Source organism: Ornithodoros turicata, chromosome 2 (assembly GCF_037126465.1).
Source record: "Ornithodoros turicata isolate Travis chromosome 2, ASM3712646v1, whole genome shotgun sequence".
Classification (NCBI taxonomy): Eukaryota; Metazoa; Arthropoda; class Arachnida; order Ixodida; family Argasidae; genus Ornithodoros; species Ornithodoros turicata.
Window position 1 is genome coordinate 46,507,224 of NC_088202.1, and position 12,348 is coordinate 46,519,571.

At 46.7% G+C, this 12,348-nt stretch overlaps 2 protein-coding genes across 5 annotated transcripts in view; one reads left to right on the plus strand and one right to left on the minus strand.

Annotated features, from left to right (window-relative positions):
- The window catches only part of LOC135385358 (proton-coupled zinc antiporter SLC30A2-like), a 79,307-nt gene that overhangs the window by 53,650 nt on the left and 13,309 nt on the right, over positions 1 to 12,348 (minus strand). The window contains exon 1 of one of the 2 annotated variants that reach the window (XM_064614645.1): positions 3,176 to 3,420. The exons of the other annotated variant lie outside the window; for it this stretch is intronic. Coding sequence (XP_064470715.1) covers positions 3,176 to 3,274 — 99 coding nt within the window. The 5' untranslated portion in view covers positions 3,275 to 3,420. Of the gene's footprint in view, positions 1 to 3,175; positions 3,421 to 12,348 lie in introns of those variants that run through there. 2 annotated transcript variants of the gene reach the window in all.
- LOC135385356 (zinc transporter ZIP6-like) overlaps positions 1 to 12,348 on the plus strand; it is an 85,171-nt gene that overhangs the window by 37,701 nt on the left and 35,122 nt on the right. Inside the window, exon 1 of one of the 3 annotated variants that reach the window (XM_064614636.1) lies at positions 3,546 to 3,641. The exons of 1 other annotated variant lie outside the window; for it this stretch is intronic. In XM_064614636.1, coding sequence (XP_064470706.1) covers positions 3,580 to 3,641 — 62 coding nt within the window. In that variant the 5' untranslated portion in view covers positions 3,546 to 3,579. Of the gene's footprint in view, positions 1 to 3,545; positions 3,642 to 6,549; positions 6,770 to 12,348 lie in introns of those variants that run through there. One more of the 3 variants, XM_064614637.1, reaches the window with a different exon arrangement.

Genomic DNA, 12,348 nt, shown 5'->3' on the forward strand with positions numbered 1-12,348 from the left:
CCACGTCCCACTCTTCAGCACGACCTTGGCTATACCTCCAACGAGCGGAACGCCATAACGCGCTCGGCCATACCGCTGGTGCACATATAAAAAGTTACAGCGTTTGAACGTGTTTGGCACAATGCCCAAAGGATACAGCTCTCACGTGCGACATCATGAACATAGGGCATTGTAACGATCGTTGGATATTAAAAACAAACTCTGATCGTTGCTTGTAAACCCAGCGAAACAAGTTATACAGAAAAACGGAGCACTCTAAATTAATATTTTGCATTTGCTCGCAAAATTGCGGTAAGCGAGGTAAGTGGGCACGGCGGGCGATCTCTAGTGGGAAATAATCCCATGTTCATCTAGCAACAGTGATCGGTGTCCTCGAGAATGATTTGCCACATCTCATACTTGCCATACTTAATGCGGCTCGATACAGTGTTGCCCGTAGTAAATTTTAATTTTCGAAAAACTACGACTGCAGTTGGGACGAAAATTCTGATGCAAGAGTACTGAGAGCACAGGCTATCGAATCGATACATTTTCTGAGATACCACTGAGATCTACTGCTTTACGATACCATTAAAGGGACCATTAAATGATATTTGACAAGCGCACGATCATTCTTAATTAGTTCCCCTGTACTAAAGCATTCACTCTGTGAAATATGAAGTTGAAAATCGTACAAATAATATTATATATTTAGCACAGGCGTGAGCGGCAGCTGCTACGGCCCGCCTTCGAGGCGAACTGGCCGTGACATCATACACAGAACATGTTGCCGATTCGCGGACGGGCTTTTGCGAGCAAAGTGCAAAATTTTCAAACAAGCTTGCATACTTTATCATGAAATATGTTTTAATTTGACTTGGAGACAAGAATGTAACTAACCGTTGACACAGAATCCTTCGAGAAATGTAATATAACCGTTGACTGTCATCATGGTTACGGAGCACGTTTTCCTCTTTGAACTTCTGCTTCGTCAGAACATACCTTCGTCTGTGACATTGCACGAGCTGCTGCGTACAGAACGATCCATAGACGCTGTATGTGTCGCATAAGCTCTTCCTCAATTGCTGATAATTTGCCTTTTGCCATATTTCAAGTGATTTCGACGTCGTTGTTGTCCAAATCGAAACCATGCATCCACGTGGTCCGGCGGGGTGTGTTCTCCTCGTCGTTCACAGTTGGCTGAGAGGATTGGATGACGATGACGTAAGCCCACTTCGAAGGCATATATCCAGCGGTCACGCCCTGCTATTTTTGTCTGATAACTGCGCCCCTGTTGTACTGAATACGGTTAAAAGTCGATGAGTGTACGATAGTGATGGACCACGAGACCGGTTTCCTGCAGAGTACTCGGAATTTTCAAAAATCATTTCATGCTCCCTTTAAGATTGAAGGAAAAAGGACAGATGATGTGATGGGTGGATGGACGCAACAGGAATGTGCCCGAATAGGCACTGGGGAAGCGGGTAAGCGGGTCATACTGCGCGGGGTGAGAAAGACTCGGGAACGACTGCAGGCAGTCGCATTTATATTTGTATGGACGTTTCTCTCTTTGAATGTAACTCTCTCGTTGTAAGAGGCCTCGAAAAACACCTTTCAAAGTTTTTTTCGCGTGAAGATGCCTCCGCGCATAAGGAGCTTCGTTGAAGCACGGTTTTGGCTTGCAAGTGCTGCGCAATTGGTGCGCACCATGTACGTTACGGAATGATGTGGCAGAAAGGCGCGATGGTAAACTTATTAAAGTTAGACTAAAAATATTTGTTACATTTCGTATAAATAAACCTCGCTCGAAGACTCTGTGCGCAAAATATAAATGCCGTCAGTGAACATTACGCGTTTCCACGAATTTTCCAGAGAACCCGCAACACTTTATAGTTTCGGATTCTCCAAAGAGTAGATGACGTCACCGAGAGCTCCAGCGTCTGTCTCCTAGCAGCAGCGCGCGTCTCCGCTCTCGTTCCCACGTCGGAGGGCTGTCGGCAGTGACTCGATATTCCCGTGCAGTCGCGAAATCCCCGATCTCAATATTCACGATCTCGAAACAAGGAAAATCAAGGAGAATGCTCGATTGCTTCGTAAGATTTTATGCCACGTTTTAAAAGCACGACATCAGCGCGACATCACTATTTAACCACTTAAATTAACGCGTTTTCGATGTCTGTCCAAGTCGTACTAGCGAACGAAAGCCACGTTTTAGCTGCCGTTACGCTTAGCAGGGCTGACACGACGGAGCGCAGCATGTTGGTTAGTGTATTATTTGGTTAGTCCAAGTTGGGTGTTTGCATTTCTATGTCCAGGTTCGTCTCGTCAGTTCGCTGTTTGCCGTTTCCCGCGTGCGACCGTGCATTTTATATGGTCCGATAGCTATTTACAGTAGTCTATTTTTTCCATCACTTTATTTAAAGGTACACCCTCCGCAGCTGTGGCGAGGAGGTGGAAATCGACTCCCGCTCACTCATGCTGACTCATCTCCCGCTGAGGACCTCGTTTGCTCACTCAACGCTCAGCTCATTGGGTACATTGAACACGATTGAGCCTGTTCATAAGCGTTAGTTTAGTAAAGTATAAGCAGCTTGGACATACTCATACATGAGACAGCCGCGTTCCTCCGTGTTGCAGTTGTAAGCACTTTGGTCATGAGGCTTCCCTTTGCCCATGGTCTTATACTGCCATGTGAGCATGGCTAAGCATGCTCATGAGTGAGTTCTGTCGAGTTATGCCCTCAGCACATGTGTGTTGTATAGTACGATGACCCGGCGGTGGGTATTGTTTCGCCAATTCTTCTTCTTTTCATTCATCTTTACTGTCTGTCCGCGGTACATAATTTAAGATTTGATTTTGACCGAACAAATTAATGTCGAATAAATTACCAGATTTGTTGGAACTCTCTTTTATCCATTTGAGCTCGAAATCTTCATCAGTACACCAACCTCGCTGTGAAATTTCGCTCCTGCGAATATCCGTACGCAATCACTTTGTGTCACGCAAGCAAAATAGCGGACGCACACTCCGCGTGCGCGGGACGTGTGTTTGTGTACAGCGCGTGCGCAGTGTGAACACGCTATACTTTCTTGCGCACGCAATGCGATTGGGTACGCCAAGACTCAAGCTCTATGGACTAACATTATTCGGTTGAGCGTGTCGCGAGACATTGCAAAAGGAACAACGTGTACCGTACCTTGGACGTCGGATCTCTTCCTGTCGTCCCAGGAACGGGATAATAATGTAAGATATCACAGAGGGCTTCGCGCACCATGCTGTGACTGTCACGAGTCATGGGAGTGTCACTTGGTGGAAGAGCGGCACGCTGCACTTGACACTGCAAACATTCGCTCTCGTTAGAACGTGAGCTACCGACACACGCACGCCATTGTCCGGATAAGCGCTTGATCTACAAAAATGCCCTTTCGTTGGCAGCTTCGTGTAATGTACAGGTGCGTGCTGCTGACAGGAGATCAGGGCCTGCAGGGAAGGCCGCAGATGTTTTACGTCCTAGGCACTGAAATCGTAACATATGTTCAGTTAGCGTTTTTCTTTGCCCATCCTCTCTCTCTCTCTCCTTGTCGGCACAGCGGAAGAAAGATGCACTTGGTGACTTTTAGAGGAAAATATGCGTGCCTTCTCGCAGATGCGGTGCTGCCCTGGTAATGTGTATTTTTGTACTTATTTGTTTATCTAATTGTACGTAACAGGTTCTACTGCTGGGGTTCCATTCTGGAGACGTGTCAGTTACTTAATTGTGAGCATACGCATTATTTATGGGACAGCGGGGCGCGGTGAGGTGTATGGAAGAAAGTTATGGGGACGTCAAGCCCTGACACAACTCAGGGCCGGCTATGGGTACGAGTAAATTTTGGAGTAGACGTTGCCAGCGCGGAAATGCTACCGAAGCGTAAAAACGCTGCAGCAGCACATGAGACTCTGCTGACGTGTGTGTATTTGACTGTCACGGGTCACATAAAGCCGCGCGATGTTGCGCCATAACAGTGTGCTTGTATCATCGAGTGTTGTGCGTGCCCCCAAAATAACCGAAGTAAGCCCAGATGAAGAGCTTCGGCTATAGGGCTGGTTGGCGGCGCCAAATGCCAACCTGCAGCGACACTTACCGTGGAGGCATCCATAGGTATACCCTTGCACGGCGTTGAAGTTCATGCTGTGCTGGTCACACGCGTTCTATATTACTGCGAAGCGAATCATATTATAGGGGCACCAAAGTAAAAAAAGTTGCTGAACGAAAGATGCAGCGCCTTCACAGTAATGCAAAAGTAACGAAATTGCGCAAACAACGAGAATTAACCCAGGGAGGCCACAAATATGGTCGAACACGTAAGTCGCTTCGTTTGTGATAAGGGCTCGGAAGAAACCACAGGCTTTCTCCCTTCTTCCGCTCTTAAGAGGCGCGAAACGTGAGAGGTACGAGGCTCCTAATGCGACCAGTCATGGTGCGAAATCGTTTGAGGCTTCCATTGAAATGACCCCTTACCGCATTTGTCTGTCCAGTGGAGGCCGTGCGAGGGAAGCTCCGACTTGGCTGCGACGCGGAGAGATACAATCGGATACGCCTCGCTGGGAAAGTGCTGTGCGAAGCAGATCGCTATCGACGCACTCCTAGAAAAATATTTCGGGAGGGGTTCTATGGGAACCTTATTGGGAGAGGGGGACTCCTCCTCATTTCTCTGTCCCAAATGCCCTACCAGAGGTACGATTCTTTTCTTTTTTTTGGGGGCGGGGGTTGAACCACCTAAACCCCCTCTGGACACGCCAGTGGACACAGCGACTCTAAGTGCGCGTTGATTAGTTCGATCTTTTTATAACCAGCTTTTACCGCTTGGTCGCATAATGGGTGCGACTGAACTAAATGATCTGAAAGAAAGAAAGAAACGATGCTTCGCGGGTCCAGCAATATTGTCTTTTCATGTAGGACGCCCACCTTGGCGTTCGCTTCCAATCCGATGGTTGTGCGAGCGGAGCAGTACCGATCAGATCGCACAAGCGTGCGCAAAAGAAACTAAATCAGTGTCGGGACCATAGGCGGTGACTTTCGAATCTGCCGGAGGGGGCTGGGGCCCCTCTTCCCGGCACACACGCTTCAGGTTACGGGGTACTCCCCGCTCCCTAAAAAGTCCGTGTCGAGAGCGGAGTCGAGCGTCTCGCGCTGTTGCTAAGAGACAGACGACAGAGCTCCCGTGACGTCACCTACTCTTCGGAGAATCGGAAACTAATTAGCTTTGTGGGTTCTCTGGAAAATTCGTGTCAGTGCGTAATGTTCACTGTGGGTATTTTGCGTGACAGCCCTTTGGGCTAGGTTCATTTCTAGCACGAAATGAATTTCTTTTTATATCTATGGTGACCCTTTATGACGTCATCTACGGTGATGGCTATGAACTTATAAGATAAATGCTACGAAAGTGGTGCCAGTTCCGATGGAATCAATAAACCAAAAATGTGGAAAAGTCCAGCTACTCATGAGCACCGAAGAGTCCCTTTGATACGTGGTGCATGTAGGCAGCTCCAAAGAATGTATTACTGAGGAACAAAATTGGAACATTTTAGCGTAAAATTACTAACTGGAACGAACAAAAAGGAAGCATTATGAGAGGCACGGCATTTGAAGTATGCTGCGGGGGGGGGGGGGGGATGATGGATGAGGGATCGTGCTTTCGTCCTAATATGTGTTCGTTTTAAAGGTGCATGGAAAGATTCGAAAACAAATATGTCGGGAGAACTAGAAATTAGGATAACAAGCCCTGAGACACACATTCTCATAAAAAATGGTCGCTCTCGCTAGCAGATGATACTCAGTGGCCAATGAAAAACGCTGTGCCACCTGACATCACGAGACGCGAGGAGACGCTGGTCGAGGTCGTGGCCGCTGCGCGCTCTTTTGCTGAGCAATTTTCTGAGTAAATTCGCACTTCCCAAGTGAAATATTTTGCGTGACGGTTCCCAAAGGTATAGTATGCTCGTGTGACGCAATAAAAAGATATATGTTCAAAGTCCCTTCCATGCTCCTTTAACATATTAAAAAGATAAAAGAAGTTCGAGAGGTAGGTTTCGTTGAACAGTTTGACAGCGATTGATCGTAACAGTCGACCCCTGATGGAATTTACCCGGAATGTGTTCAAGGATGATCATCTGTAAACAAGCGAGAATACGAAAGGCAGATTAAATCTTGTTTATTACACGGGGTGCCTCCGCGAAGAGCTTCAGTTCTGCGCACGGGCTGTGGCAATACCCTCCAGTTTTGAATAATAGTGTCGCTCACGTGCTAATGCTCGGAGTCTAAACGAAATCTTGTTTGAAAATCTGCACTTGACTCTCAAGTCGCGCGTGACTGTGAAAAGCTGGCTGCCACCACGCGGCGCCAGAGGCCGTTGCGACACTTTTTCCCCTCACTGAACGTGTTGTATCGGCAGGACGTCGTGAGGAAAATAATTAATAGGTGTCATGACGTATTCGGCAGGAACGCCCTTTGTAGTTAAACAGTTAAATGCCCTTTCGCAAGCGAACCGATTGAGAAAGTTTCGCAAAGTCGGCGGGACTATACCTGGGCTTTCGTCGGGGAACGAGCAGCGTGATCTGACATTGGTCAAGAAGAGACAGCGTCGTAATTGTCGCTAATTGACGCAATCGTCGTCGACCTGCCTATATACTCGGGGTGGTTGTTTTGACTTGGAAAGAAGCGGTGAAGTGAAAACGCTGTCGTATATTGTGAAAGAAAGAAGCAGCGGTTTCGTATGGGATGAGCTGAAAAGTTTGGGATGCCTACAACGTGAGTCTTAATGTCGTTTCTCTTTATTGTAAAATGCGGTAGTACGGGCACATGGTATACGCAGAGTTGGTAATGGTGAGCGATGAAGCCAATCGGGGATCTTGTATCTTTTGCGTCCCGGTACCAGAGACGGGGAGTAATGCATTACATCTTAGTAATGCGTATTGCAAGTACATTGCGTTTTGTGCAGGAGTAGTTAGTAATCTAACGCCATTACATTTTGGTTGGGTAACATGGTAATACCTAATGACGTAACTCATTACTTGGGTTGAAAATTCAGGCATTATCTAGAGCCAGCAGTTGCGAATAGTGCCGGGGCACAGGAGAGGAAAGTCCCCAAGATGGTTTTTCCCCAGCCACGTTTGTCACCGACCAGATCACCAAGAAAGGGGACAAAGTTAAAAGTGGAATCTTTGAACATCAGCTCATTCTAACGCTGCAATTAATCTTATCTATGCTTGCTCATTTAGATTATGCGTACTGCACTAACCTGGACGAAACCATTCGTACGTAGCGATTTTGCCGAAAATCTAATTACTACCTACTATCAGTAATGTGAAATGAAGTAAAGACACGTCTCTTTGCATTATGCGCTTCGAACACCACGGATAACTGTGCTAGAGATTTCTGGGAAAATGCAACTTCAAAGTAATGACATTAGTGATGCATTACCAAACACGAAAAAAGTAATGAGTAAGGTAATGCATTGCTCTACAAAACTGTAATGAGTGATCACAAAATCAAAGTAATTTCCCCCCCTGTATACCCTTGTTCGCTCCGCAGTGGCTGTGCAGAGTGATTGGAAAGCAGAAGGAATCACATGAGGCCTGATATGCTTCACTTCTGTCCTTTGCATGGACAGTGAAAGCTAAACTAATGACGAGTGCAGTATAAGCGACTTTATTGGGCCATCCAGTGTGTGGGTTCGTCCGTGCAGGTCACCCTATAGCGCCTATCGCGGCCCACCGTCAAGCGACTGAAGCAGCCATATTGTGACCCAGATTTGAGCGTCGGAGTTTTCCACTGTTTATAACAAACAAAGGTTTCTAAATATGGTAAATAAGATCATTTAAGACGGCGAGGAGTCGTCTGGCGTGCCTTTTGCTGTCCCGGCGGAACGTCTAGGCGATTAAACTGGTCGTGACACGTTCTGGCTACGGCCGGAGCGGCGCAGGTTGGACTTGGATTGGATTCGTAGCACGCTACCGTCTGCTACGAGCCAACTGCGAGGCATTATGTATCCAAACATGTTCTACTTCGACACAGGTTTTGGTGGGGTATTTCTTTTATGCCGTTAACAGCGGGTCACAATATGGCTGCCGCCGACGTTTGACTCGCCAAATACGCACGAATGAATACATGGGAAAATGGCGACTTAGGTCAACCATTTGCGTCCGTGCATTAATGGGGCCAGGTGACCTGTCACGTACCACTACCACGTGATCGCCGTGCAGACTGTTTACGGTACGCTAAAAGTGTGCAACACCTCAGCAACGACGCAGAAACAAAGGATTTCTCAACACATAAATAGGCTTTCAACGGTAATTTAATAGCATTTCAAAACCTCGCAATGCAACCAATTTTTTTATTGACTGATTGACGATTGCGCCATGTAACCAGATAAAACGGCTGATGTCTCGCTGTGTTTTTTTCTTCTGGCCTCTGTAAGACCTCACATGCATGGTGTTCCACGCGAGGCTCCATGAGCAGAAGTACAGAAAGTATAGTACCTCAGCATCTGAACTCATTTTTGTGTATCTGCGCGTTGCTCAACTGATTTATATTAACTGAGTTATGTTCAAGTGGAGTACGCTTGCATAAGTGTCTGTGCGAGCAGCCGCTTTGTGATACGCTCTCAGCAGGTACACCTTGAAATTGGCCAAAATAAAGTAGTGTGAAACATATGCTTAGCGACAGGGGAACTTGATTCCTGGAAAAGTCGCCTTGTCCTCGGCGCTACGAACTTGTCGTATCACTTTGTCGATTTGCACAACTGGATATGCTAATTTTTTGTAAAGGACAATGATGTAGTCCAGCTACTTTATAAAATCTTAGCAGGTAATAAAAAGGAGCGATATCCCGGCTCGTCGACCGTTCAGTTTTGCCAGCTATAGCGAAGTGTCGTACGTATTTCATTATTGACATAAAAATAGTACACAGGGCGTTTGTTTATCCGTCGCATATATATATATATTAAATAAAAGAGCTATTAGATCATTATACATGTCGTTTTTGCAGTTGAGTCATACGGCGAGGCGGACATCCTCTCGAAGAAAGTATGTAACTGCAAGATGACTAATTATCTAAAAGTCGTTAATTCTTCAGTTAGGGGATTTCGTGCACAAGGAAGGTAACAGAATGGGAGACAAACCGCGTTGAAAGCCATTCCATGTTTAAGAATCCTCAAACGCAAACGCGCGTTGAAATATCCATCGCCCAATTTTGACATCCAAATGAGCCGAAACCGTAACTGCGGCGACTGGAAGCGCAGGGGAGCACAGCGCTCGTTCCACGTCAGAGGGCCACGAGCAGACGTGCTTTAGAGCGATGGAGATGATTGGAGTGGGTGCTGATCTCCTTGCCCAACCGCTTTCCGGCCCAGATAAGCCGACGTCGGCGAAAGTGATAGCAAGCCTCCCCCAGGATGGCTAACATCAAGATGAGCTCCTGTGGCGCGCTGTTCACATTTGCATAGCGATGCATATTTCACGGCACGCGCGCGTTTCAGGTCTTTTGAAAGATCGAATGATTTTCAATGAGGATTTTCTCCCGTTCTGCTATCTCGGTTTCGCACGAAATCCCCATATTTTAGGTAATTAGTCAGTTTGTAGTTATATACTCTCTTCGAGAGGATGTCCGCCTGGCCGTGTAACTCAACTGCAAAAACGACACCTATACGGCTGCTCTCGTGGCTTTTTAATAAAAATTCTGTAATTGATAAAAAGAAAAATAACACCCTGTATATCGAGCCTTACCGCAGGTGACTTGACCGGGTTATTTTTGCGGAATGTGCGCTCTTGAGATTCTCGCTGGAATGATTATGGGTGGGAAAAATGGTGCGGCAATTCCCATTTTGCCAGTCATTCATCGGAAATTAGTTGGTACATACGTGCAACTGTTGCGTTGTACCTGAATCTTTCGTTTCTTCCGTTAGTCGAAGGCTTCCATAAACAACGTGCATCGTTCTAGCTCGCTACTGGAATCTCAGTTGTCTATTCTCGTCTGTCTACCAAGACACTTAGGTGTTTTGTAGCAAATAAGTAGGATAAAAACACGTTGAAATGCGATATACGTGGACCTCCTGTCACGCGGTCCAGGCAAGCGCTTTGCGAACGTGTCTCAGAACGCGTATTCTTTCCGCAAAAAGGAACGATGGATGTCACCAAGATGTGCGTAAAGACGGGAAATTATTAGCACCTGTGACTTGCCAGAGGATTACGTTATTTCTCTCGGGATAGGATGCGGTACGTATACCCTATACGCTGATGACGTTCGTCGACAGAGCACTTTTGGTTTCTTCAGCACTTTTCTGTTCTTCCTACCACCGGCAGTGCTGTTTGAGAGCTGCGCTTTCCGGCAGACTTTCCAGACGAATGTCGGCACAGGCACCCCTGAAGTCGTCCCAGGACGCGTACTAACCCCTCTGTCACCCCACTCCTTCCTGCTGTCTTCTCTCGGTCTCTCCACGTCTGTACGCCGCTCATAGCACCAGTTGCTTCGCGGCGCTAACACAGAATAAAAAAGACTACCTCTTGTAGGGCGCTCAGATGTTGACGCGTACGTCATAATGTCCCTCGCATGCGTACAACGGCACCTTTGTGCCGTACACCAAAATAGTTGCGGGCTTACTAAAAGCGCCACTCCCTACCCATATGTTATACGCTTAGCTATACCATTTCATACCACTTGCATACCGCTTTTCATACCGCTTCATCCCATTAGCGATTTCCGAAAGGAACACCTTACCCTCAATGAAAAAATGGCTAGGAAGCAAGCGAGCTGAATTGAGACTTCGTGTTGTGTCTGTCTCTTCGTGTTCCCTAGTCTCGGGGTTTTACATTATGCACCTTACCCTCATCTCTTGTTACAATCACCAACCTCGTTGAGTTTAAAGGTACTGTAACGCAGCACCGATCAAATGTCATTTAGTGTGGCTATTCGATAGTCCAAGCCACCAGGACAAAAACTGTGCAAGTTTCATTCCAATCGACGGTGCAGTTAATTAGAAAATTACAATTAAAGATTACGGGCAACACTGTGCTAGGTATTCGAAATGAATCCGTACTTCTGACACATACGGCGGCAACCACATTGCATTCGTATAACACTGTGCCCGACATAACAATCCACCACAATCCACCATAAAATCCACCCCTGCAATCCACACAACGATCCACATCTGAGGATAAACGTACAGTGGCTAGTAATAAACGGATAAGCGAACTGAAATGAAATGCTGAGCCGTTGAAAAAAATGTGTCAGACGTTCAAGAAGCCAGACAGCGTCGGGACTTGTTTGTTCACAGAGGTTCACAGAGAGAGTTTGTTCGTTCGAAAGAGGCCGCGAACAAAAGGAGCGCGCAGGCGCAGCAGAGAAGTAGGGAGAGCCCAAATCGAACAGCGGCCAGCACTGGGTTACTTCGCAAAAACAGGGGTTAACAGGTTAAACTGTTAACAGGGGTTTCAGAATGCATAGGTAAACAGGAAAACTAAGTTACTAAAATAACGAAGTTCCGATGTCATAGTGTGTAATACCAATTTTCAGTGTTGCCCGCTGTACAGGGGGTTGTTTGACACCAGGCGTCGCACCGCTCCACTACGCCGCATCTTTCATGGCAAATTAAAAATATTTATAGCGCGTTGTCGGTCGTATGGTTCCGCATATGGTATTTAGAAGCAACAAAGTCTCTAGTCACATCACCGGCATATCATGCTTGTCTACTGCTTTACAGTACCTTTAACAGAGGACTGTGCGACATATTCATATGACACACCTCTGTCATATGTCTGTCACATTTCCGTGTATTCCGTTTACATTGTGTGTCTTTGATACTTCGTGTGTGTTATTCGCTATTGTTGTTTCGCTACTGCTGTGATGCTATCATTTCGTCCCCCCCTTATGTAATGCCGCTATGGGCCTTTAAGGTATAATAAATAAATAAATACCACGGTCCCTTGATAACCGGTTACCGCTTGCTTTCACAAAACAACGATTATCACTAGACTATGTTTGTTCAGTGTAGAGATAACTTGATGAGTCGAGATAGGCAATCAGACCGCGCCTATTGGACGGAGCTACGCCACGGGGCTGCAAGCTGTTCCATAGACGCGGTCCGAATATTTTTCTCGGCGCTCAAGCTATCTCTACACTGAACGAACTTAGCGTCCCCCCGCCGTGGCTTCCCAGATCGGGGAAGGGACAGAGTCCGGCTACTTGCGAACGATGCGTTAGCAGGATTGATTCACTGTGCACATCCCTCTGACACAAAGCAAAAAGAATAATGGTTGTGGAAAATAAAGCTATGGATTACATAGGTACCCTGCAGGAAGAAAATGCACGCAGGACACGTCTTCAACCTT